The sequence below is a fragment of the Mustela lutreola genome, chromosome 16 (assembly GCF_030435805.1).
Source record: "Mustela lutreola isolate mMusLut2 chromosome 16, mMusLut2.pri, whole genome shotgun sequence".
In the NCBI taxonomy this organism is placed as follows: Eukaryota; Metazoa; Chordata; class Mammalia; order Carnivora; family Mustelidae; genus Mustela; species Mustela lutreola.
Genome location: NC_081305.1, coordinates 6,444,412 through 6,471,144, shown reverse-complemented (window position 1 = coordinate 6,471,144; position 26,733 = coordinate 6,444,412). Strand labels below are relative to the sequence as shown.

The window sequence follows — 26,733 nt, the reverse complement described above, 5'->3', positions numbered from 1 at the left end:
CCACCCCTCCATGGTCTTTGTCCATAGATCAGCAACCATTGATCCAAAGGAATGTCGTCTTTTCAAAGGAAATTTTTTCATTGAATTGTATAAAACACCTACCAAAAAGCGCACAGATATAAGTGTACACATTGGTGAATTAACACAAAGGGAACATGTCCTTGTGGCCTCTACCCAGATTAAGACAGAGTGGGACCCCCCCCCCCCAGACCCTCCATGGTCCCCTGTCCAGCCACCACTCCCCAAAAGGTGACCACAACCCTGACCTTTGCCAGTGTCTGTCCCTCAAATAGAACAGGCTGTGTGGATGTTCCCTTGTTGGGTGGGACTCACCCTGTGGCTGAGTAGATGTGTGGTTTGCTACTCCCCCGCCTGATGGTTCTCCGTTGGGTGAATGCGCCATGATTTCTTTATGCTTGCTTATTACCAGGGTCATTAGGGACGTGCTGCTGTGAGTCTTGGGGACGTGTGATCAGTGTACATGTTCCTGTTGGGGAGCTCTCAGAGTGGAGCTCCTGGGCACAGCGGGGTGGGGGATAGAGTTAGCTTTAGCAGATGCTGCCAAGACCCTTCCTGAAGAGCTCTACCAGTTCGTGCTCCCGCTAGCCGCGCGAGAGCGTCTGGGCTCCTTCACATCCTGACCATTGCCGGACACTATACTTTACCCCCAGTTTTTAAAATATGGTGAAATACACATGACATGGACCCATTTTAAAAAAACATACAGTTCTGTGTCACTAAGCACGTTGGCACTATGTGCAGCTGTCACCACCGTTCATCCCTTGAGCTGTTTTCCTCTTACAAAACTGAACCTCCGTGCCCATAAAACACTAATTGCCCATCCCCCCTCTTCCGGACTGTGGCGACCATCACTCTCCTTTCTGTCTCTATGAATCCGACCTCTCTAGGTCCCTCACATCAGTATAATCAGAATATTGTATGTTTGTGGCAGGCTTTCACTGAGCATAAGGCTCTCAAGGTTCATGCAGGTTATAGCATGGGTCGGAGTTTCCTTTTTCTGGCTGAATAATATTCCACCATATGTATATACCACATTTTGTTTTTTGTTCACCCGCTGATGGGCACTTGGTGTTGCTTCCACCTTCTGGCAACTGTGAACCATCCTGCACGGACATGGGTGTACAAATCTCCATTCAAGTCCCTACTTTTATTTCGAGAAGTAAATTGCTGGGTCGTATAGTAAATCTGTGTTTAGTTATTTGAGGCATCTCCATCCTGTTTTCCACAATAGCTACAACGTTGTCTACTCCCCCCCCAGCAGGGCACAAGGTTCCGATCTTTCCGTCTCCTCCACCAGTACAGGTTACATTCTGCGTTCCGGTGTCAGTTTCGGTAGTGGCCGTCCTGATGTGTGGGAGGTGCTGAGAGTATCTTTTTTAAAAAGCCATTCTGTGAGGTGTGTGGCAATCGCATGGTGGCTTTAATTTGTGCTCAAAAGAATGACCTTGTAACGAGTTGGTCTAGATGTCTGTCTTGAATAAAGGGCTGTTATGGTCTAGGTTGTTGTAAGTGGTGCGGGATCACCATTGGGGTGATTCCTAATTACTGTGATGGTGCTGGTACACAGTAGGTGTTCCGTATATGCCTGTTGAGCTGAATGAAGTTAGTGGTGAGAGCAGCAGCTGGGTACTGGCATTCCAGAGGCGAGAGAAGCAAGACGTCCTTGGATGGTAGGATGCCCCACCACAGCCCCGTGTCGGCTGGAAGGCCGGTCTGTCTGTCTTCCTTTGCAAGAAATGACCTGTTCCCTTCCCGAGTCCTTAAACCAGCAACTGATCACTACCCAAATCAGGTGTCCTGTGGAGTAGAAAAGATGTCACAGCTTGAAACAGCTGCTTGCTGTGACTGCTCTGTGGGCCCCCAGAGCCTTGAAATGACATCACACCCTCCCCAGTGGCAGATGAAAGACCAGCCTTTAAGCTCTGACCAAACGTGGCCACACGTACGTGGGTGTCATTCGTGTGCGGCAACACGTTCTGGAAACAACGACACCACATGGGCTCAGCGTGGTGGGACCTGCACTGGCCTCAGGCCGGCCTGTGCCCACGTGGCACTTGCTTCCCAGGCGAGTGTCGCCCACAGCCCCTGTGCTCTCGGAGTGTGTTGAGGCCGGCAGCCAGCCGTCCATTTTCATTGTGTCCCGTTTTGGTTTGTAATCAGCATTCCCCTCCCCCCCCCCCCCCCCACAGTCCCCTTTTGGTTGTGCTGACGGACACAGACTTCAGGTGGGCTCTGGGCTCGTCTGTGCAGGGCCGCTCTGTGCCACCCACCGAAGCCAGCCCTGTTGTCACCATCGTCACAGGGCTCCACGGTAATCAGGAGAGTTGGGCAAGACAGGATTGAAGTCTTGGCTCCACTGCCCCTTTGTGACTTTTCTGCTCGGTGCCTCGTTGATTCATCTGCGAAATGGGAAGAACAGTGCTGTACGCCGTAGCATGTTCCCGTGCAGGCTCACCGGTGCTTACAAAGTCCTGTGCGTGTTCAGGCTCCTGAGAGTGGCTTCCTGCCTCCCTCAGGTTGTCATGGAAGGTGGATGGTTTCCATCCGTGATGGCGCAGGCCTGGCCAGTAGTAGGTCAACATCTGCCCAGGGGCTTTTGTGATCTCCGAGAAAGAGTGTTGAATCCTGTGGGACCGGCATGAGTCGCTGAACGGGGAGGTGCGTGTCTCGGGGTCGGGCGCTAAGGGAACAACTGCTCTGTGTCCTTGGAGCACAGAGTGTGGTGAGCGATTCCGAAACTTGGGTCTGCTGCCCACTGACCATGCCCAGCACCCCTGGGGTCTAGCTCAGGCGCCTCCGGAAGGATGCCCGAGGGACTCAGGGCAAGCAGACCCCATCTCGGCCAGCCCAGGCAACCCGTCTCAGCTCTGCCCCTCTCAGCTGGGGAACCCTCAAGGGTTACCACGCCTCCCTGGTCTGTCTCCTGTGCATGTGAGACCAAAACATCATTCTCAATCTCTTCCTCTCTCCCCCATTCCTCCCTCCCTCCCTTCTGCTGGTGTTTTCTAGAAGACTGTGTTGATATGTCCCCAGCTTTCTTCACACTGTCAGAGGTTCTTGGAAGCAGGTTTCAGTCATGCTGACTCATTTTCATTGTTTGGGGAACGAGAATGGTATGTGGGTCACCCCATGTAGGGTCCCGACAGTTCGCTTGGGGTCATCTTCAGCGGGCTGATGTCCTCAGTGGATGTGGGTGGTTCTTGGAGAGAACCTCACGTCTCCTGGCTTCTGGGTCATTTGCTTTCATTTTGGGAAAGGCCCAAGGGGTTTTTCCCCAGATGTGTCCTCTGGGAAACTTCTGAAGAACTTGGCTGATGGGCATACCCACAGAATTCAGGGGTAGGTCTCAGGCCAGTCGTTAGAGAGGACATTGCTAGAGAATGTCATGGTAGGACCCAGCCCTAGTGGATATAAGAAACGGAAAATTCATCCACTCCCCTCCCCATCCACTAAAGTCACCTTAGAAAGATAAAGAGGAAAACGTTCCACTCATTTTCACCCATCCATCCACCCAAATCCGTCTTGCATACATTTATACCCTGGAATGGTTTCAAGTAGCAGTTGGCAACCTGTGGCCCCAGGCCATACCTGGCCCTGGCCTGTTTTTGTCAATAAAGTTTTGTGTGTGTGTGTGTGTGTGTGTTTTAAGATTTTTATTATTTATTTGAGCGAGGGGGAGAGAGAGAGTATAAGCAGGAGCAGCTGCAGAGGGAGAGAGAGGGGCAGGCTCCCCTCTCAGCAGGGAACCCGACGTGGGGCTCGATCCCAGGACCCCGGGATCACAACCTGAGCCAAAGGCAGATGCTTAACTGACTGAGCCACCCAGGTGCCCTCAATAATAATTATTAGAACGTAGCCACAGTTCATGTACTGTGGCTGCTTCCACACCACAGCGGCACTGTTGCATTCTTGTGTCAGAGACCATGTGACTCCCAAAGCCTATAGAATTGACTGTATGGCCCTTGACAGAAAGCATGTGTGCCGACCTTTGGATTAGATCAAGGGGCTAGAGTTCTAGTCCTGGCTTTGTTCATAGCTGGGTGCGTGACTCTCGAGCAAGTAATTCCTCTTCTCTGGGCCTTGTTTGTCTCAGCTATGAGATGGGATGCCCCGGCACCGAGCTCACGGGTAGCTCTGGGGAGTCCGTGGGAAAACATCCGCCAGCAGTTGACCCGAAGACAAGGCTCATGGATGATCCTTGATCAGGACACTTCCTCTGAACGTGGACTAACATGGCACGTGGAAAAACAGGATCCCTCAGTGCATGGGAAAGTGCTGGGGCCACAGCGTGCCCGGCCTATGAGGACACAGAGGCAGGTGCTCCTGTTTCCAGGCTGTCCCAGGCCACAGCTCTGCCGCAGCTGAATTACACCGTCAGCTAGAATATGTTCTTAAAGACCTGACAATTCACTGTCTGATCCCCGCTGGTCTCCTTACATCTGGAACACCAGACAGGTCCAGCGAGGCCTACATGACACTGGTGTGTGATCCGAGTTAAATCACTACCAGTATTAACAAAGAAGACTACAGTTGCTGTTCCCAGCCTTCCCCCTCAGAGCTCTAGAGCTCTGATCTTGAGCAAATGTGCCCTTTCCTCTTGTGAAAGCATCCGTGCCGAGCAGGGGGAGCACATCGGATGGGCAGGGGAGCCGTGCTGAGCAGGGCGAGCATACCAGACGGGCAGGGCAGCAGGCCGGATGGGCAGGGGAGCAGAGCTGGCCTTACTGCCATGGTAGCTGTGAAGTTTCTGTTTTGCTCCCACTTCCTCTGTGGGCTCCCAGTCTAGTTTTGAGGAGGGTGCTGTCTCTGTCCCCTCTGTGATAGATGTGCTCCACCTTTTGAGAAGATTGAGCTCTGTCTCTTGCCTGATTCTGTCCTCCCAAGTCAGGAACCTCTGTCTTTGCTAAGGCGTAAATAAGTACCTGTGACGGAGGCTCTGCAGAAGGACTTGTCACATAAAAGTTGCCTGTGATTCCCTGCAGTCATGCGTCTCTTGGGCTGAAATAGAAGCAATTTACCCTGAGGCCACCCAGGAAGCCCACTCCTGGGCATTTCCCCAAATGTTTTTGTCTCTGCTCTGCCCACCCCAAATATGTACAAAAACGCTCACAGCAGCTTTGTACACAGTGGCCCAAACTGGAAACAACCGAGGAGCCGTCGACATCCGTGGTCCATGGGAAGGAACGCTGCTTTGCAATTAAGAAGCAGCAGCAGCCCCGAATGTACACGTTCACAGCCTCCGCTGAAACAAAGGAACTAGACACAAAAGCCTGTCTGCTGTGACTCCCTTTGTAACAAGTTCAAGAAGCGACCTACAGTGACACACATCTCCAGGGAGTGCGGACAGGAAAGGCACTGGGGAGCCTGCCCCAGAATACGTCCCGCTGAGTACGCGCAACCCGTGCACTTGCACATGGAATGCACTTGACCGTTTCTGTGTCCGCCTTCATTTAAACAAAGAGGAGAGAGAGGAAATCCAAGAGTTTGAGAAGGTTGGGCAGTGGTGGGCTGTGCCTGGGGCTCGGTCGCATCTCAGGCCCCATCAGGAATCCTTGAACCTCCTGACCTATCCTACAGCTTCCTGTCCCCAACCTGGGGTCCCACACTGGGGGCTCCCGTACTCGCCTTTCCGTCTGCTGGGAGTGCAGGGCACTGTCCTCCCCACCTGAAGACCCAGCTCCAAGGTCACTGTGGGAAGCCTTCCCGCAACGGTTCCACCCCACCCCTGCCCTTTGTACGTTCTGCCTCTCAACTACAGGGCTTATCATGTTGTGTTGTTGGTACCTGCCTGCACCTCTGCCTCCCATCACAAGGCCTGCTGTGGCACACCCTGGCCATCTTGGGGCTCCCAGGCCAACGTCCCATGGGGCAGGCGGGCCGTATGGTACAGAGAATACGGATCTGCCCTCTGTGTCCGCACTGCAGCCTTTCTGCCGGCAGCTGCGACCTGGGTCACCATTTAGTTGCTCCCAGCCTCCCCTTCTTCCTCCACGAGATGCGGATCCCAGCGGTGCCCATCTCCACGGGGCCTTGTGAAGAGTTGGCCAGATGCTGCCTGTGACGGCCCCAGGGCCTGGCATTCAGGATTTCCTCGACTGTTGCTCCCTAAAAATATTTCCTGACTCGTGGGTGGGACTGTGCGGCTCATGTCACAGCCCTCAAGAGCGGCCATGAGCCCCTCACGTGGCCCAGGTGCCCAGGGGCACGGGTGTGGAGCACCACGTCCCGGGGACGCAGATTTCCGTGCCACAGTGGTGACTGAGGTTGGAGAGTCCGAACATGGAAATACCAGTTCTTCCTCTGTCACTAAGCCTCTTGAGCCATTTGCCCATAAAAGGGGGCAGCTGCCATGGCCGGACTCATGATTAATGAGCCAGAACATGCCTCCTGACCGTCTCCACGGAGTGCAGTCCGTGGAGATCAGCCTTGGCCTGCCCTGGCTGGCCCTGCCCTCCCGGCCCAGCCTCCAGGCACTCCTCTGCCAAGGTCTGGGCCGCTGGAAAAGGGGCCCTTGGCTCTGGTGCCTGGTGGCCCCTCCCGGGCCCCCAAGGTGGGCTGGGCATGGAGGGCTTGGTTGAGATGGGGCAAGAGGACGTGGGTGAGTGACTCTGGGGGAGGCGCTGTCGGACGGACAGGCTCCTGCTTGACATTGGTCCTCCGGAGCTGCCTGATCACCCCTGCGCTCAGGGCCGACTCCAAGCCAGAGCACTCCTCTCTTTTTGGGGTGCTATCTTTTTGGGGTCATCTGGGGGTGAGGGAGGAATCTGGAAAGGTTGGCACAACCTTTCAACCTCCTTCCTTCTTGTCGAGGCTTGAAAATAATCACCTTGGTATAATGAGCTCCTGATTAGCACCTGGCCCCATGCTGGGCGTCTAACTCCGTGAGCTCAAACGGATGAGCCCTCACTTCTTCGTGCCCCTGCCTGCAGCCCCCTCCCAGCTGCCTTCTGGAGCTGCCCTGTGTGTCCCCCTCGGAGTTACACTAGCAAGTTCTCAAGGTGCTGAGCACAGGAAGCGCATTTCATTACTCTGCACAGCACCCTCAACACAGGTATACGGTTCCCTTCTTTATTGCAGTGTAAGTCACATGCCGTAGAACTCCCCACAGGCTTGTATGGAAACTCTGGATAACTTTTTCCCAAGTGGCTACACCGTTTCATGTTCCTGCCAGCGTGGACGAGGGTTCCGGTTTTCCCGTATCTTCTCCAACACTTGTGATTCCCTTTTTAAAAAAAGCCATCCTCATGGGTCTGAATACTGCCTCACTTTCGCAAGGGAGAGAATGGAGGCTCAGAGAGGTTGAGTGACTCGCCTGAGGCCACACAGCCTACAAGTGGATTCGACTCTCAAACTTGTGATTTCCTAAACAATCTCCTATTGAAGCATGGCACACGTGCTGAGAAGTGTACGTGCTGTGTCCTGCCTAATGCACGTCAGCAGTGTGGTACCACCTATGTGAATCTAGACCTGGTGCCTCTGGCGCCTTTCTAGTATTGTCCCCCTTCGGGGGTAACCTGTAGTATACCAGCTCACCCTGGCATTCCCAGAACATTCCTGGTTCTTGTGCTGAACATCCAGAGTTGTAAGAAACCCCCCGGGGCTTGGGCAAACCAGACAGCTGGTCACCCCAGTAGCCAGGACTCTGACCTCTCACAGCATGGAGGGGGTTTACCTCCTTCTGGACTCGATGTAAATGGAAGCGTGTATCTGTGCTTCTGTGTCTAGTTTCTCTCCCTCAACATTAGGTTCACGTAATCCATTTGCCTGTTCTGTGTAGTCGCGGATCACTCTTTCTCACCGTGTACTGGTCCACGGCACGAGCACACACTTTCTTCATCCGTTCTTCCGTTAACGGACGTCTGGGTGGTTTCCGGTGTGTTCCGATCTAGGGCTGCCGAGAGTTTAGGCAACATGTGTGCACGGGTCTTCGTGAGAACATAGGTCAGCACGTCTTCGTAGGACTGGGACAGCAGGTCGCAGAGGGTACACGTGTCCGGCTTTCACAGATACGAGCGCACAGGTCTCCAGAGTGGACAGTTGTCACTGTTTCCCACCTGAGCTGTTCTGCCGGAGGATGGTGTGGTAGTGTCTCCCTGTGGTCATCCTCCTGATTTTGAACCCACTACCTGTTAGAGACAGAGGCTGGGGCATGTGCCCTGAAGGTCTTGGTTTTCCTCCCAGCTCTGTCCCGAATAGCTGTGTGCGGTTGGGCAAAGCTTGGAACCTCCATCTGGTCTACCTCGGGGGTGATGGTCATACCTGCCTCCCAGGGGGGCCGCTGGAGGGAGAAGGGTATGCAGAGGCATGGGGAGCCAGGGAGCTTGCTCCCAGCCTGAGAGTTCCTGACTCTGTCTGCCTGCTGTCAGCCCCTCGGAGCCTCGGTGGGAGCCAGGGCTGGATTATTAAGTTCCTTACAACCAAGAAAAGAGTAAACCAAACACCACAAAACACAAGATGGGTGTGTTTTTCCTCACGAGAGACTTTCTCGCTCAAAACCAAGTTACTTTTACGTTACGTGTAGCTCTAACAAGTTGGGTGCTTTGGCTCCATGGGCTACAGCAGAACAGCAGCAACCTTGTGAGGTCGGGTGTGGGGAAGGTCCACTGGCTGCGAGAAGAAGCAGCCTTTTGGCCTCAGGGGAAGGGTTGGAGAAGCATCTGGACAGGCACAGCATCTCCAAGTCAGAGGCCAGTCGGGGAGCGTGTGTGCCCAAGAGCATCGCCGGGCTGCTGCGGGCTCACCAGCGGGTGGCGGCAGCAACAGTGGCCCCGGGGCAGCCAGAAAGGCTGAAATTATGTTGGGTGTCTTTGGTTTATGGAAAGAAAGGGAGGGGGGTGTGAAAGGCGTTTGGGGAGATTTGCTCCGGGATCGGGGCCCAGACTGACCCGTGTAGCAGCAAATTGTCACCGCCGCTTTGCTTCTGCGGTACAGCTTTCCCCCTGTGGGAGTAAAGAGAACATCAAAATACTTTGACAGGCCTTTCCTGAGTGAGCCCATGTGGGTTTCTGCCCCCGAGGCCAAATGGAGCTGTAGGTGGCCTGCGGACCCGCAGGGCTGGGTCGCAGGAGGCGGGCAGATCTGCGGACCCCGGCCAGGCTAGCTTCTGGCCCCTCTGTGCATAGTGTGCGTGTGCGTGTGCCATGTGTGCCTGCAGGTACTCATGCCAGGTCTGGATCCGGCTGGAGGAGTTGGCAGGACGCGGGGCCAAGGTCACCCTCCTGGCCGTTGGGAGATGGGATCCTGGGTCTGTCTCTTGAAGGCAGGGGTCTGCACCTCCGTTTTGCCTGTAGCGTGTGGATCGGGGTGGGGGGTGAAGCCAGGCCCCCGCCGGTGTGTGCCGTGTGGTGAGAGGAGGTCCAGTCCTCAGCGCTGGGCTGGCCACACGGGAACTGCGCCAGGAACGCCGGCCGGGGCGCTTGTGTCTTTCGGGGGGTGGGGGGGGGGCTCCACAAGGCTGTGTGAGCAGAGCCCGTTTCCTTCCTTGCCCCTGAAAACCCTGTCAGACTCTTCCCCATACCCCAAAGGTGGAAACCCCCCGTGATAAAATAAACCGGATTCGGCCCGTCTGCTCGGTGGAGCGTTAACTCCGCCATAAAGAGGGGTGAAGGACGGATACCTGGTTCCGTGTGGATGAACCCCCGAAACGTGACATGAAAAGACCCAGAGAGAAAGACCCGAGCCGTATGATTCTGTCGAGGTGAAATGTCTACACAGGCGAATCCGGGGTCAGCAGCCCTGTGGGGGAAGGTCCTGGGAGTGACCACTTCGTGGGGGTGCAGTCGCCTTGTAGAGCGCTGGACGCGTCTTAGAGCTGAACTGAGGGGCAGCTGAGCGACATGGCGAGTGCCCGAAATGCCACGGAGTTGTACGTCTGAAAATGGTCGGCGTTTCCTTGTACATCACACGTGTCTCCGCTCTGTTTTCTAACGAGCCGCAGGGGAGGAGAAGCTGAAACCCCCTCCTCCAGTTGGAGCCCTTCTGTAGCCCCGAGGTGCCATCATTGTGATGTTGTCATTGTTGCTGTTGACTGTCCAGAAGGGCTGGAAGGGACGCCCCCGTCCTCCGACCTGCTGTCTCTTCTGAGGCCGTGCGTTGAGGGGCTGAGCGGCAGGAACCAAGCCTTCCTCTTCCAGCCGGATGGTGCAGTCGGGGCATGCAGAGCGGGTCCCCCGACATGCTGACTCAGGCAGCCTCCCCGCAGCGTGGCTCACCCAGCGGGGGCCCGGGGAGACAACTATCCCCGCCCCGTGCCAAACAGCCTGCTGTTCTCTGCCCAGGTCCCCAGGTGGGCAAGGTTCCCCGGCCTCCTACATCCACTGGCCTCGGGAGTGAGCACATGGAGGGGTTTCCAGACCTGCTTCTCCTCTTGGGGTCTGGGAGCCTCTTCCCCGCTCCCCTTCCCGAGAGTGGCACTGGGCACCTTCCTAGTCTGTACCTTGAGTCAGCCTGGAACCTCATTTTGGGGGTCGCAGACATCATGATTTACATCGGCTTTTAGAGAAATCCCCATGGAAACCAGAAGGCAGGTTTGGGTGGAGGGAGCTGGCTCCCCGGAAAGCAGCGGGGGAGGGAAGCCTGGGGCCTTTGGGCGGCGGGGGATGCTGCTTCAGGTGCTTTCGGTCACCCTGAACCCTGCCTGTTCTGATGGGGAAGTCCGAGAAGGTGCCCCGCTTGGAATGGCAGGCTGGAGGCCTTCGGGGATCCCCGGGGGCCCTGATGAAGCCCCCCCAGCCTCTGCTGTCTTGAACCTAGATGCAGGCGTTGAGGGGACACCTGAGAAGAAGCTCATCTCCAAAGCAGAAGCAGAGTGTTCCCTTCCCGGTCTGGCCAAGCCCCAGTTCCTCCCCCCACCCTGAGGTAGCCCCTCCTCAGTCCTTAGAGCAAAAGGACAAAGGCGTTCCAACCTATTCCTCACCCCCCACCACGGGAAAGCAGCTTCCCAGGAGCCCAGACCCAGGCCTGCATTCACCTCGTGGATAGTTGGCAGCCGGGTAGTCCCTCCGAAGTCACCTGGGCCAGAGCAAGGCTTCTGGTGGGACCCGGCCAGACTCTGGGCCCAGCACACAGCCCCCCACCCCAGCCTTAGCCAGGGCTCCCCAGGTCTCTTAATATCTCTTTAATGAGAGCAATTTGGCAATGACGTAAAATATGCTCTTGCCCTTTGTCCCACTAATTCCATTTCTGGGAATCTGGCCTAAGGAAATAATCCTAAATATAGGGTAGAAAAACATGTTTCACAAGGATGTTCATTGTAGAGTTGTTTATAGTAGCGTAAAATGAAACAACGACACTGTCCGTGGTCGGGGGGAGCCGTGATAAAATAAAGAGCAGCCAAAATGTTTTGTAGCCACTAAATGATAGTTCTGGAAATTATTGTCCAGAATATAGGAGGTATGTGTGATGTAACATTATGTAAAAAGAAAAAGAAAGGAAAAAAAAGAGGGAAGGAAGGAGAGAGGCAGGAAGGAAGGAAAAAAAAAAGACAATTTACAAAATCATAAGTATCCTGTGACTTGGGCTCTGTTAAAAAAACAAATTGTGTATTAAAAATCCTCAGGAAAGTGATATACCAAAGCAGTAATGAGTGGTCTTGACATGATTTTATCTGGAAGATTGCCTTCCATTCATCATCTTCCAAATTATCTGTAATATTCACGTATCGTCTTTCTTAAGTTTGAATTTTAATTTATATTCAGGAAAATTCACCCTTTTAGCATATAGATTCGAGTTTTGACAAAGGTATACAGTCAGGTGACGGCCACTGTGATGGCGATACAGAACACTTCCACCCCAGAGAGCTCCCCCATGCCCTTGGTAACTAACTGGTCCCCACCTCCGCCCCCGCCGCTGGTGGCCGCTGGTGGCCGCTGGTCTGATTTCAAGCCCCAGGGCTTGGCTCATTCCAGAATGTCATGCAGAGGGGAATCCTGCCCTACGCCTCGCCTGGGTCTACGTGGAGAGGTCACTTGGTCTGCTTCTTGTTCTCCTGCATGGACCTCGCAGAGCTGGGCTTCCTAGCTTCCCCCAGGAGGAGAATTTCATTTTCCTTCTCATCTGACTCAGCCTTTACCCCACGTAGGAATCTCCTCCACCGTCGCTCTGATCATCGTGTTCAGATTACGGAGGAATTACCAGTTATCTGTGAAATCACCCCAGCCGCGCGCAAGTACCCAGGACAGAGGGGGTCCGTGGCCAGTGCTGGCTCACACCTGAATCCGAAGAACAGCGTTCAGGGGCTCTCGGTCCCGGTCGGCCCCTGTCCCTTGCAAGCCCCCCAGGCTCCCGTCAGGGCTCTGTCTGGAAAGACGACCCTGGGGGCTCACCAGCGTGGCAGCGATTCATTTCTCTTCATGAGCCTTTATCTTGGGACCGTGGGAGAATATACGGGCAAGTAACAAAGGCAGTATGGAGTTTCCTTGTACCCCAAACCCGCCACCCTGGTGGCTGATGTCTCACAGAAACGTGATACCTTTGTCACAGCCAACAAACCAGTACTGATATGCTGTCACTAAGGCCCGTGCTTTAGTCACTTTCCTTCATTTTTACCCGGTGTTCTTTGTCCCAGGACTGCATCGGGGAGCCCACAGTGCGTGCAGTGGTCGGTCTCTGTGCACGCAGGCTTCTCCAGCTGGGGACGCTTGCCCAGACTTGCCTGGGTTTTGATGCATCCTGGTCAGGTGTTTTGAGAAACATCTGTCAGTTGGGGTTTATATTGTCTCACGGTTACATCGGAATTATGGGTGTGGGGGAGGAGGTCCCCAGAGATGCAGTTTATCGTTTCTCACAGTAGTTCCTTTTATTCGGCCTTTTGGAAGTTCCAGAGGCTGCGCTAAGCCCTCGACAGATTGGAACTCCTTTAATAATGGGATCTCCTGATAATCCTGCCTATTAAATTCTCATTTTACCATTGGCTAAAATGGGCTCAGAGAGGTATGGTAACTTGCCTAATGTCACACAGTAAGGGGCTCAAACACAGGTCCCGTTCATTCTACAGATTTTGCTTTTAGCCACTATTGCTTCCAACAGTGGGAAAGCAGTGCATCTGCTATTAAAAACCAGTATGTATTTATTTATACCCAACCTTTCCGCAAAAAGCCTATGTTGCAACTTCTAATCAAGGCCACATTGAGGCAGCTGAAGCAGGGTCGTGAGAAAGGCAGACGCAGGCGGTTAGCAGGCCCCGCCTCCCGGGAGTCAGGAGCGGTCATCGCCCGGAGCGTGCTGCCGGGGCTCGGGCGAGCACGGGGCTGCGCAGAGCCTCGTCCCGTCTCCGGGGCCCTGAGGAGGCCGCGGGGAAGCAGAAGCCTCGAGACCTCAAGGTGTGTTTCTAGAGGAACGAGGCCGGCCATTGGCTTGGTCTGAATAACCAAGTCCTAATGATTTTCCGGGCGGGCCTGCCTTTCTCTCTGTGGTGTGGCGTGGTCCGGCCGTTCCCACATGTGCTGGTGGCCACGCTGTAGCCCGTGTCCCCTGGCCTCTGGCTGTATCGAGGGGTCAGTGAACTGGAGTTTGGAGACTGACTGGACTTTGGAGAGGGAGAGAGGCGGGTGTGAGCCATACAGAAGGGCCTTCAGCGCAGCAGGTACATGACGCCGTTGCTTCTTAAAGGACATTTTTAAAAATTTGATTAATTTTTAATTTTTTAATTTTTTTTAATTAAATTTTTAATTTTTAAAAGACTCCCCAAAACCATCTTCCCAAGGATGTTATGTGTCGTGATTGTAAGTAGTACACGGATGAACACGTTTTCCTTTGGGAAGATATTCTTTCATTTATGGAGAAAATAACGATCGGCTTCCAGATGCCACGGTCTGTTTGGGCCCTTGGAGCAGACCAGGTGGAAATTCTTGCTCCCCTGGTGCTGGAACACTAGCAGGGGAGACCAACAGTCCGCAGCAAACGATAAATATTTGAACGTGGGTTCAGAAAATAAATGTATAACCCATCCGCCAGACCCCTGGTTTCGCCGATATTCTTGGGACAAGATGTGCTGTGAGAGCTGAGTCACCCTGACGGCAGAACGTGGAGAACATGATAGTGCCCGGGCTGTTGGCATAGGGTGAGGGGTGCGGGGGGCCCACACATCGGCCTCTGGGAAGTACCAGTGTGATCATCTCGGTCTGACACAGCAGCTGGGGGACTGGCACCGAGGGGCCGGCTGCCGCTGCACCCTCCACCCTCCACCGCCCCCCGGGCCCCGGCAGGCTTGTTGCGCCACCTGGACCCGTGCAGGAGTTTCCAGGCTGTTCCTGCTTCTGCCCCTTCCTCCTGAGTCTGTTCCCCCTGCAGCCCTCCACGAGGACCCCTGGCAGGGCCCACAGGTCCCTCTGGGAGTGGCTGCCCCTCTCTCCAAGACCTTTCTTCCCTGAGCCTTCCTCCCCCTGGCCTTCGGCTCCTCCCGGAACATGCTCAGCCAGTGCCCACCCCTGGGCCTTGGCACAGGCCACAGGCTCCAGGATGTACGTTCCCTCCTCCTGTCCAGGGCGCTGCCGCTCCTAGCCCCGTGGGCCCCCTATCTGAAATCTTGGTACAGCACTTGCTGTTTGCCTCTTGTGTTTGTTGTCTCTTTGCACTGCTGGGCTCCTGGCTTATCTACTGCTCTATCCCCAGCACCTGGCACATGGGCCTGTAATGTAATTAGTGCCTAATAAGTACATCAGATGAATGAATGAGTGAATGAACAAATTGATTGATCAATCTCTCATTTCCTGAGCCTGGCGGCTGATCGTATCAGGAAAATTTGAGACACCTCACGCCCTCACCCCTCTCCACCGCACCCCCCCACCACTGTATCTCTACTTTGGCAGACAGAAATGGGCATTGAAACCCTTATGGAGGTCCTAAATCCTGCCAGTAAAATGAACTTGCCAGGCCGTGGATTTCAAATCTCTTCCCCTCTTGCTTGCAGCTCAATGGAGCAGTTAGGGTGCTAATTTCTGAGTCACGGGTTCAGTTCTGCCCTGGACAGCCCCCTTCCCAGCTGGCTGCCCACGGGCAAGTCACAGGACATCTCGGTTTCCCCATCCGTGCAATGGGGTGGTCCTGGCCCCTGCCCCGTGGGACTGTTGTGAATGTGGAAGGAGAGAGCGCTTGCCACCTGCTGGGGGAATGCTGGGCGCCTGTCCGGGCTGAGGAGATGTTAGCTGTTACATTCTGCCGTTTCAGCTGTGTTAAACTCGCCTCTGATGCTGCTCGAGCGTGGCTTCCTGCCGCGACCTGGTGGCCAGTGCATCCCCCTGGTTTCTGGTGCCTTCTCTCCGGGACAGGAGAGCTCACTCGGCAGCGAGTGGCCGTGAATTTCGCTCTCCCCACCCCTACCCCAGCACTGATCCGTGATAGCTGTTTCTGTTCTTTTGCACACAACTTGTTGAGCTCTTGCTATGTGCCGGGCGCTGGGAAAAGAGGACAGGAACCAGGACAGACATGGGCCTGACCTCCCCGAGCTGCGGCCTGGCCAGGAGGCAGATGTCCGCAGGTGACACACAGTATCAGTCCCCAGTAATTAAATAGGGTGTGGGGGGCAGCGAGGGTCCAGGGAGGGATGTGACCCATTGGGTTATAGGGTCTGGAGGGTAGCAGGGCCCCCTGAAGTCCCTGTGCAGCTGAGGCCTAGACGGTAGAGGAGGAAAGGCCAGGGATGGAGCCACAACCTTTCTAGGACAAGGGGCAGGCTGAGTTTACGACGCTTTTGGCAGGTAGGCCACTGGGGAGGTGTACGAAGAGAAGAAAGCAGATGGGGCTCAAGGAAGGAGCAGGACCAGACCCACTGGGCCTAGAGAGGGTGAATGGGTGTGTGGGTTTCATGCTTGGGCCACCAGGAGCTGTGGAAGGACAGCGAGCAGGGAAGAAGGGGATCGAGTGCGCCGACGTGGACCATGGGACTGGGTGCTGAGTGGCGAGCCCTTGTCTGTGGAGGGAGATAAGACCGGGAAGCCAGTGGGGTCTGTGACTGCTTTCTGGGCTTTCTGGGCTTTCTGGGCAGGAGAAGGTGGTGGCTTGGCCACGGTCAGGGCTGAAGAGATCCAGAGCCTGCCCTGTGCTAAGCCCCACAGATGCCCAGAGGGACAATGCACAGGCTTTGCCCTCCATATGCCCCCAGTCCGGTCCCGACTCTGCACCCCCCAAACATGGGCGCGTTGCCACCATGACCTGTTTCCTGCAGCCAGGGTGCTGCCAGCCAGGAAAGACGGAATTCCTTTGGTTCCCAGAGTTGCCCAGTGTCTGTACCAGCCTGCTTATTGCCGGGGTGGGGATGTTCTCTGGAACCTTCTTCTGAGGCATGGATATTGTGACTGTCTTGTAACCAATGTGTGTCTTTTCTTTTTCTTCTCTCTCTCTCTCTCTCTCTCTCTCTCTTTTTTTTTTATTTGCTGCAGCCAACTGGGTACATGGAAAACTCAGTCTCCTACAGCGCTATTGAGGACGTTCAGCTGCTGTCCTGGGAGAACGCCCCGAAGTACTGTTTACAGCTCACGGTTCCTGGGGGAACGGTCTTACTGCAGGTAGGAGAAACAAACATGAACAAGCAGTTTCTCTGCCCTGCGCCCCGTGCCCTCACCCTCCTCTTTTCCCTCAGAGGAAGACCGCCAACCACCAGGAGGCAAGGTTGTTTAGCCTAGGGTGCTTTTTCCTCCGCTGTAATAAAGGTAGAAACTGAGTCCCTCTGGGGCAAAGGAAGAGGGAACGTGCCCAGACTGAGTTCCCACTGCCGGCCTGCTGCGGCCCCACAGCTTTCTGTCTTGTGCTTTTTTTCTCTTAACAAACTTGAGAAATAGGTTTTCTTATCTTCATTCTACAGATGAGGAAACTGAGGCACAAAGCCATGCTGTTAGGCCTTAAAAGGCTATAGAAAAGCAAGTTAGTAATGGATGCTACCTTTTGCTGTACTTCAAGTGAGGAGGAAGTTCTTCTCGTTGGCCTGAGTCCTGAGACTCTGATGGAAATATGAGCTTTCCCCTTGGGAAAGGGAGCATTTGGTATGTTTCGGTCAAGGCTGTTGGTTAGAAATGATGCAAACGTTCAAACTCTCTGAGGCAAAAAGAGAATTTGATGCTGTAACTGTATTAAGGTAACTGGGAAGTCTAAGAGAGGCCTTCAAGCATAGCTTGATCCAGGAGTCAAATGCTATTAACATTCAGTGCCTCTCTGTCTTTCCATCTCCTGGCTCTGCTTCTCTGGGTTGACTTCATTGTCATGGAGGGACTCTCCATGCATGGGAAAGATGGACTTCTGTCCTTTAAAAAATGTGAGAGTCCATTTTCCTTCTAGTATCTTCCTAGAAAATCTCATAGAAGATACCAACTGGCTCTGCTATAGTCCCATGCCTCCCAGGGAATGCCCTACCCTGGGTTCCATACCCACCCTTGACCTTAGGCGCGTGTACTCTATAGCCTTACCAAGACCATGTGTTCGCAGAGAGTTGGGTCCACCAAGAATGGAATCGTGGCAGACAAAATTGCTGTAGTGCAAGCACAGGACAAGTTCTGTATCTTTTCAGGCAGAGCCGCCCCAGTTTCCAGCAGGGACCCCCAAGTCTGAGACTCCTCGTTAGAGAGAATGCACTCTCTCATCATTGGGAGTACAGGCCATTCTTTCAGCAACAGTTTCTTTCTCACTGTCACTCCAGGGAAATCTGCCCTGAGCCCAAAGAGATGCTTCCCTCAAACATGTTTCCAAAGTGGCCACGAGATTGCGTAACGGCCTTCGACCCAGGAGGCGCGCCGTTCAGCCTCTGAGGAACGCAGGCTCCACAAGCTGATTGCAACAGCTCATTCTTTAGGAAAATCCTGATCTTTACTGTCATCTTTGGAGGACCCCAAGCCATGCCTGCACCCGTGTTTTCCTCCTGCCCCTGGTCCCCTCCACATCAGCCATCTTTCTTTCTTTCGCGGGTTCTTGTCTCTTCCCTCCTCGCCTCCAGCGGGCAGAGTTCTCGTGTCTGTCCGTCCGGCTCCCGTGGGCTGGGGTTTCAGCCGCAGGGGAAGATTCCGGGGGGCACAAACAGGGTTCTGTGGAGATGCTGAGCCAGTCTGTCCCCCGTGCTGGGGCAGAAGACAAAGAAGACCCTCGGCCCCATCCTTGACGAGATCTGGGCCCTCTGGCGGGTGGAATGGTCAACGGTGGCTTCAGAGACGACAGCTAAAGGAGAGGCACATCCTGGGGGACTGGAAGCCCAAAGCAGGGAATGACTCACTCGGCCTAGGGGTTCCAGAGGAGGCTCCCCGGGGATGGTGACGTTAGAGCCGGGCATAGAGGGGTGAGTAGGAGTGCGCCAGGATGGGGGGACACATTGGGGGTGGAGGCAAGGCGGGTGCAAGGCATGAATGTGGGAGAGGGGGAGGCATGTTCAGGGCCCCGTGGATGTGTTCAGGGCTGTTGGGTCATAGCCAGATCGTACTGGGCTTGTTGGCTGAGTGAAGGAGCCAAGGCTATGTCCTGAGCACAGTAGGGAGCGGCTGAGGGTTCTTAAGTGGTGACGGGGAAAAGGGGGAAATGGAAGGATCCATCCAGCTGCAGGGCAGAGAGGTCTGAATGTGGGCACGTTGGAGGGAGGCGGGGGGGGGGGGGGTGCGTCCCTGAGCCTCCATCTCCTTGGGGGAGTCGTGGTTGCTGCTTTGCCCGCGGGAGGGCCTCGTTGCTTCTGGGTCAGAGCAGGAAGCGTACCCCCAAGGAAGGCTGCACATCAGTGAGGCCTGGAGACACATGGGTTGCTGGGCAGTGGAAGGTCCCTTTAACCCAGGCCGTGGCTGCGGGCCGGCTGTGATGACTCGCCTGGCCAGGGCCGCATCCGGCGGCTGCACGTCAGAGCTCCCCCTGCCGAGCCGACAGGCGGGCCCGCTCCAGCATCCCCCCTGCTCGCCCGCTGCCTGCCCCCCAGCTCTGCGGATAGACAGAGCAGGAGAGCCAGGCTCAGAGCTGGGACCTGGACGCCGACGCAGCCCTCCACCCCCGTACCCAGGGAGCCCAGGTGGGTGCAGCGCGCCTCCCGCCACTTCCATGCGCTTCTACCTTGCTTCCTTCTCGTCATCATCATCCTCCCCACTCCTGTGACTCATGGGTGGCGCGGCCGTCTCGGGAGGGGAATGGTTTCCCAGTCGTCGTGGAGTGGGCCTTGGGCCGGGAGGAGGCTGAGGAGGTATCCGGAGCCCCAGGCTGGTGCCCTGAGGTGCCGGCCACCGTGCATCTCACAGGCCCTTGTGACAGGTGCTGGGATGCTTTGCTTTGGATTTGTCCTGGTTCACGTGACCGGACCCAGAGCTTGGCACGAGAGAGCAGCCCTCCCTGCTGAGGGCGGGGGAGGGACCCAGACGTCCCCAGGTGTGCCCCGGGGGACGAAGCTGACGGGATGAGCTCTGCCCGGTCTCCTGGTCAGCAGAGGGTGAAAATGCCCCGAGTCCTGCCTTCCGATGGCAGCCCCGGGCCACACAGGGCCATCAGCATTGTCACCGTGTGTCAAACGAAGACGGCGGATCCGCGGGCCGCCGGCCTCACCGCTGGCCTCACCGCCCGCTCAGTCGCCACACGGACGTCGGTTGCTCATTGGACAGCCCGGTCAGGAATGCCTCCACCGTCACAGAAAGTTCTGCCGGACAGGGCTGGGCCCCAGCGCCGCTCCTTCTGAGCCCGTGCTCCACGCGTGGCTTCCCGGCCGGAGGAAGAGGCCTCACAGGGCTCGAGGATCTGGGGTCACCCAGCGTCACTGCACATGCGCAGCTCTTCTACCTGGGAGTGGGGTCGGGTTGCAGGGGGTCCCCACCCTCTCCTGCCGGCCCCGCGCTCTCAGGTCTCGGAGAGCTTCTCCGGATCCATGTGAATCTGTTTCGCCTCTCCTCTGTCTGTCTGTCTGTCTGCTCCTCTCTCCGTCCCTTTCCCCCCTCCTCTGTCTCTCGGTCTCTCTCTCCCCTTCTCTGTCTCTGTCTCTCTCGCTCCCTCTATTTCTCTGTCTCTCTGTCTCTCTCTCTCCATTTCTCTGTCTCTCCCTCTATCTCTCTGTGTCCCTCTTTCTCTCTCTCCCTCTCTCCCTCCTGAATCTCTCTGTCTCTCGCCATGTTTCACTCGCTGCTTCTCTTGCAGTTTCATTTCTCTGATGTCTGTCTCCAGGCCTCTGTCCAGCCCAGCCCTTCTCTCTGTGCGTCTCCACTTCCCTGCCTCTGTGTCTCCTCCTCCCTCTGTTCCTCCCTCTCCCAGGGACCTCCTTACAAAGCTGCTTTGTTAGCATTTGAATCGGTGCCTCAGTCGGACCCCTGGGAGCTGACCTATCCGAGTTCAGGGAAGGTTAAGAGCCGCTCTTAGGCCCTCGTGCCTTCGCCCAGCCCAGAGACACGGAGCGCTCTGCCAGCAGGTCCAGCCGCCAGACAAAGACGCCAGCCTCTCAGCCTGGTGCAATTGGTGTGTTTCTGGATGCTTTGTGTTTTTCAGCGTGAGCCCCTAATGCCATGTTATTAGGATCCCTGGGTGCGGAAAGGACCTATTTATCTTCTTTTCCCGCTTAATGCCCTTTGTGCTGGTGTTTCATTGTGAGGAGGTAACTGCACAAGAGCATAAATGGCGCGATGAAAGCCCCTGGGGGGCTCCTTGCCGCCCCACGGGGTAGGGTGGGCAGCATTCAGGACCCCCGTGGCCCTGACCACCGGGGGATCCGTGCCTCGCGGTCGGTGTCCACGTGTCCATGGGAAGTAGACAGAGGCCCCCGCCCTTCAAACAGGTTCCGGGCAGAACCAGAACCAGGACACTGTCCCTTCCCAATGACCCTCCGAGACTGGCTCTTCTCCCAAGAGGATCTCCAGAGGCCGGGCGGCAGGGGCAGGGACAGGGCGGGCTCCCTTCTTACTGGAAGCCGGCGAGAAGGAGCTTTCCGCTCTGAAAAGCACGTGCTGTTTTTTCCCTAAGAAGTTGGGCCAGGAAGGAGAACTTGGGAACAGTCACCCACAGTGCACCCTTGGCTGTTTTTCTCACCTCTCGAGACAATACAACAATGAGAGAGAACTTGGCAACTTTCAAAGAGGAAATTAGGCAGAAATTGCCTGGAACGGGCCCTTCCAGTATTCGAAAGATTTATCGCTGGGAGAAGTTGGCGCTGGCTTGAGCGGGCCTGCCTCTTTCCAGGGGCTCTTTCCCATGCTTGAGTCGAGTGACTGTCAGTCTCTGAGCTATGCCCCATGTCCCGTGGGGCCAAGTCGTGCTGGCTCGGCTGCCTGCCCGGCGGTCTGGAACCCCTGTGCAGAAACCCACCATGTCCCCAGGCCACACACAGCCCAGGCTACTCTCCCTTTCACTGGAAGGCACTTAGAGATGCCTGCACTGGGATCCTGGATGTCCCCCAGCAGCCTCCGTCCTCCTCTGGAACTGGACAGACCAAAGGAAGGAGCAGCTCCTCACCCACCCTCTCTGGCTCCATCAGTGAGAGATGCGCCTCCCCTCTTCCGGAGGAAAGTTCTGGTCCACCCTCTTGTTTGCAGGGTGGGGCCTCCTGGAGATTGGAGCTGGAGCCAAGTCCCTCCTCCTCCCCTCTCACCGGCATCAGGCCTTCAGATTTCCCAGCCCCGTTTCTGGAAGCCTGGTGGAGCCCAGGCACGTGGCCCTCATGCTCAGGGTGGACAGCCTGTTCAGACAGACCTGCGTCCCCACCCAGCTCCGCCGTGCTCTCTCTGGGTAGCGTTGGGCGAGCAGGGGTAACCTCTCGGGGCCAGTGACTTATCTGTGAGCTAGAGCCACGAGACCTGCCTCCTGGGATGATGTGAGGGTCAGTGTTACTACGTGTAAGATACTTCGCACCGTGCTGTCACAGTAGATGTTCGGGAAAAGACCGCCATGACTGTTTCTTGGTCTTGATCAGGTACAGCTGGGGAAGAAGGTATCAGGGCTGAACAGTTCCTGTGAAGTTTTGCTGCACATGACCTTTTCTTCAGTGTGCAGAATGGGTGACGCTTCAGCCCTCCACCCACCCCATGCGTTTGTACATCTGTCTGTCCATCCATCTACCCGTCCGTCCTCCCGTCCTTCAGCCCTCACCCACCCATCATCCATCCGTCTGTGTATCCGTCTGAGCACTCACTCGACAAATCAGCCCGTCTTTACTCAACAAACATCTCTTGGAGTTTTGTGGATGTGGGGCTGAATAGGTCGCACACAGTGCCCGGCCTCGCAGAGCTCCTGGCCTGGAGGGAAAGAACAGCCATGAGATGAGCAGTTGCAGGACCGTGCTTCTGTTCGATGAGGGGGAAAGCAGGGCCAGCCAGGTCGTGTTGCACTGTCACACTGTCGCACGGCTGCAGCGACGCGCAGCCCCCACCTCTCAGGGGTTCGGAACATCAACGGATTACTTCTCACTCAGGCTGCCCGTCCTCGGTGGTCGGCTGGGAGCAGGGCTGATGGAGCCGGCACCATCTGGAACATTGCTGGTCACCATGGCTGGGACCCCTGCTCCATAGCGCCCCAGCCCCCGAAGGCTTCCCCTGGAAGGGAAGTGGGTCACGTGGGCCTGGCCCAGCCAGCGGCCGCCGGCGCCACTGCATGTGGGGAGGAGTGCTGGAAATGTTGGGGAGGACCCCGGTGACACCACTGCAAGTCTAGGCCAGGTTTGCTCACCGGAAGCGTGGCAGGAAGGGGCAGGTTGAGCTAGAGTTGGGTCCTTTCCCTTGGTCCCTGGTGCATTCCGAGATTGCCCGCGTGTGTGTGTGTGTGTGTGTGTGTGTGTGTACAAATGGGCTCTCTACTCAGGTGTGAATCTTCAGCTTGTTTCAGGCTGTCAAAGGGTTTCAGGTTCCCACAAAACCCCAAAAAACTGAGAGCTCTTGGGCCAGGTGATCTCTTTGAACCTTTGATTCAAAGAGCCTCATTGGCTGTAATGGACGGCACGTCCACTCTTTGCCTTAGATGAGTGCGTTGGGAGGTGGTGGTTCATCCAAGGGGACTCTGCCTCCTTTCCCCGTCCTGTGGGTGGGACAGATAAAGCGCGGGGGCTGGATGGGGCTCTGAGAGTGGCCGGAAGGAGCACAGGGCGGTCAGAGTCGAGGTGCTGCAGGAGGCGAGTGGTTTTGAGCTCAGCGAAGAAGGGGTGTGTGTGCCAGACGAGGAACCCGGGCAGTGAGGGTGACGGTGTGGCCAGGGGCAAAGCTGGGTCAGCTTCTGGGGTGGGTGGCAGGGCCCTCCCCCCTGCTGTGAGCCTCAGTCCCTCACCCCAGAGTGACGGGTGCGCAGCATTGTGTCTGATGCCTGGTAGGTCCCCGCTGTCCGTGTTACTGCCCTGTGGGTGCCCGTGCCTCGGAGAGGCGGCTTCCCGGGCCTGTGCTGGAGATGGGGGTGGGGATTCAGAGTCACACAGCTCTTTCCAGCCGGGGCCCACCAGCTGCTCCACTGAACCCAAACCCGCCTTCTTCCCAGAGCATGACACTGAGCTCCTCCGGTTGAAACGCTCACGGGAGGATGGATGTGGCCAGGCGGCCAGGTCACGGAAGCAGTGGGCCTCACGTTCTCCCACATGAGGAGAGACCTGGAACGTGCAGGGTGTTCTTCCCGGAAGGTTAGGCTGGGAGCCAAGGTGACCAGGGCGGCGGAGATGGGGTTACGCCCCTGCAGACGCCCTCCTCCCCCTCTAGGCCATGAGTCTGCTGTGAAAGGCCGGACGTAGTGGACCCAACTGACCCAGGGACAAAGTCCCAGCCACCAGAGCAGGAAATCTGGGTAGCCCTTCCCGCTCAGCGGCAGGCCGGGCCCACTGAGGTGTGTGCAGAGCCCGATGGCCTGTAGGGGATGCCAGGAGGCTCAAGATGTCATCAGAGCGAGCTCCGGCTCTGGGAGATGGCGGGCTTCCTCAGCGGCAACAGGGCAGAGAAAATGCTTTGGAACATCTGTTTTGGAGCAGGAAGAAGGGTCCAGTGGTGCCCTGGAGATCCATCCAGACTCCCAGATGCAAGCAGCCAAAATGTACTCAGGCAGTCTCCAGTAGAAAAGGAATATGCTGGAAGGATTGATGGGAGCCTGGAGAACAGGCTTGGAAAATGAACTGGAGCCAGGGCCAGTGGTAGGACCCTGTCCCGGCCTGGTATCCCCCTTTACAGGAAGATACACCTGCCTGCCTCACGAGGAATTCTTACCTCCTTGGTTCTGAGTCACTTTGCTCAGGACCCAGAGTCCCGGGCAGGAGCTCCTGACTTTGCAGCCTGGATCACCTGCCCACACTCAGCCATGAGGGGGCCGGGGACTTCCTTAAAGATCCCTAACAGGGTCTCACATGTCAGGGAGGTCCCCAGAATGGGAAGGGGCTCTGCCAGGTATGAGGGAGGCAGGTCTGTGTTGGGTCTGATCACCGAGTCACTGTCTGCGCCTCATGGCCACTGCCCCGAGGTTAGTGAGTTCGTTCGTTCTCCTGTGACCAGACCTGAGCGCGCCAGGCCCTGCCGGTCAGCATTGGCCATCTGTGAAAACATTCTGCCCTCAGAGAGCTCACCGTCCACTCATTCATTTGCTCATTCATTCGTTCAGCTGTTCTCACTCGGTCCCCTGGTGCCCCAACCCTGGGGACACTCAGGGGCATGGTGACAGTCACACGGGGGCACGTGTTTGCGGGGCAGCGTGCTGAGGCCGTTGGGCACACGAGAGGGAGAGAGGCACTTCTCCCCCTCTCCTTCCTCCTGTCCTCTCTGTCTTCCTTTGTGTCCTCACTTGGCCATTCGTTCTAGCCAGTGACACCCTAGGGACACTGCCTGGGTCCACTGTGCTCAGTGTGGCCCTACCTCCCATGCTCATTTCCCATGGCTGCTGTGACTCGTGAACCACAGACTTGGAAACAACAGAAATGCATTATTTGTTGGTGGTTCTAGACGCCGAAGGTCCGGCACAGGTCCCGCTGCTAGAATCAGGGTGTCAGCAGGGCAGGGCTGGCTCCTTCCGGACACTCTGGGGAGCGTGGGCCTCCTTGCCTTCTCTAGCTTCAGAGAGTGACGGTGGCCCTGGGCCTGTGGCCATATCCCTCCAGCCCGTGCTCCGCCTCGAGCTGTCTAACCTTCTGCCTCCCCCTTGTCAGGACCCTTCTGATGACAGTGGCCCACCCAGATATTCCAGAATAGCCGCCCCATCTCAAGGTCCTTCACTGACTCCCATCTGCAAAGCCCCTTTGTCATGTCCAGTCACCTGTTCACCAATCTTTGGGGGTCAGTGGGCAGCCTTTGGGGGGTCCTCTGGCTGGCCCCCCATGCCTGCCCCTCCGTCCAGCCAAGTCAAAGACTGGGGGTGAGCTGGGGCCGGCTCTTCCCAGCTGTGGTCCAGCGACATCTCCCCCGCACCCCGCTCCCGCCACCCCGTGGCACAGAATTGGCCAAGGTGGGATCACTGACAGCTCAGAAGGTGGCCCAGACTGCCGTCAGGGCTTTTTGTTCTGGAACAAATTCATCAGCACCCCTGGCCATGGCTGCACGGCACCTGATCGTCGCTGTTTGTAAAAGCCTGCACGTGCCAGGCGTGGGGATGGTCTCATTGTTTGGGATCCTTGCATCGTGCTCCCCAAGCATGGGGTGTATTTTATCATCCTCGTGAACCAGAATGGCCATGAGATCGCAGAGCTCGGTCAGCACTGAAGGGAGGCGAGTCGGCCCCAGACTGTCCGGGGCGCGGCCGGTCCCACGGCTGACTCCCCTTCCGCCCCCGCCTCCCCAGTCAGGTGGCGCAGGCTCTGGGTCTCTGGCGGACTCGAATCCAGGTCTGTCAGAGACTCACACAGAAGGTGTCCCCGGGTCCACTCCCTCCTCAAGGCACAGGTGCGAGCTTGCCTTGTGTCGTGGGCTGGTCTCAGTCTGTCTGAGATACGGACGAGTCTCCGAGCTTGCCCACGGGGACCTGAGGCCCCACTGCACTGGCCACTGAGCTGGGGCATCCGTTCAAGCCCAGAGAGTCCCCCAGACTCTGCCTGGGAGAACAGCTAAGCTTTATCAGCAGTTCGGGTTTGAAACCTGCATCCCCTGGACCCTGCATTTGTACCCACTTGTGCCTGTGTGTGTGTGTGTGTGTGTGTGTGTGTGTGTGTGTGTGTCCATGTGGGTGGGGAACAGATGTTGGATTCTCGTGCTTGGAAAGAGGCTCTGGCCTTAGTGAGAGTCACTGGACCATCAAGGTCAGGGTCACCTTGGAACAGACACCCCCCTCCCCCCGGTGGGGTCAGACGAGAACAAACACTGCATTTCTGCCCTTGGGATGGTCAATGGGAAACTTGGAATGCCATAGCTGTGGTTTACAGCATGATTCGTTCGGCCTGGGTTCATGTCGTGGCCCTGCACCTCCTGCCTGTGAGCCAGTGGGAAACGTCCTAACCTCCCCAAGCCTCAGTTTCCTCACTTGTACCTGGGGTGATGACGTGGACACTCCCAACTTCCCAAGGCAGACTTGCGAGGACCCAGTAAGCCAGTCCCCGCATGGGCCCCAGTGCTGATGCAAGGGCGTGCATTAGTGTTGGCCAGACCTTCCTTGGGCCCCGTTTTATTTGAGAGGAGCTCGTGATGACGGTGGTGATGACAGTCACAACTGCAGTCGTGTGACCCCTGCTATAGGCCAGGCCTGATTCTTGGTGCTCCCCAGGAATCATTCCCAGTCCTCAGGACATTCCTGCAAGGTCAGGGTTCATGGCCCCACTTTACAGATGAGAAAATTCAGGCCAAGTTGCCAAGGTCTGTGCACAAGGGTGGCTTGGATCTGGGAGGGTTTTGCCCTCGGCGTGGTGAT

General features: G+C 56.4%; 1 protein-coding gene across 2 annotated transcripts in view; it reads left to right on the top strand.

Moving 5' to 3' along the window:
- The window catches only part of CMIP (c-Maf inducing protein), a 225,157-nt gene that overhangs the window by 121,807 nt on the left and 76,617 nt on the right, over positions 1 to 26,733 (top strand). Inside the window, exon 2 of one of the 2 annotated variants that reach the window (XM_059151279.1) lies at positions 16,398 to 16,523. In XM_059151279.1, the coding sequence (XP_059007262.1) occupies positions 16,398 to 16,523 (126 nt within the window). Of the gene's footprint in view, positions 1 to 16,397; positions 16,524 to 18,658; positions 18,989 to 26,733 lie in introns of those variants that run through there. The other variant, XM_059151280.1, reaches the window with a different exon arrangement.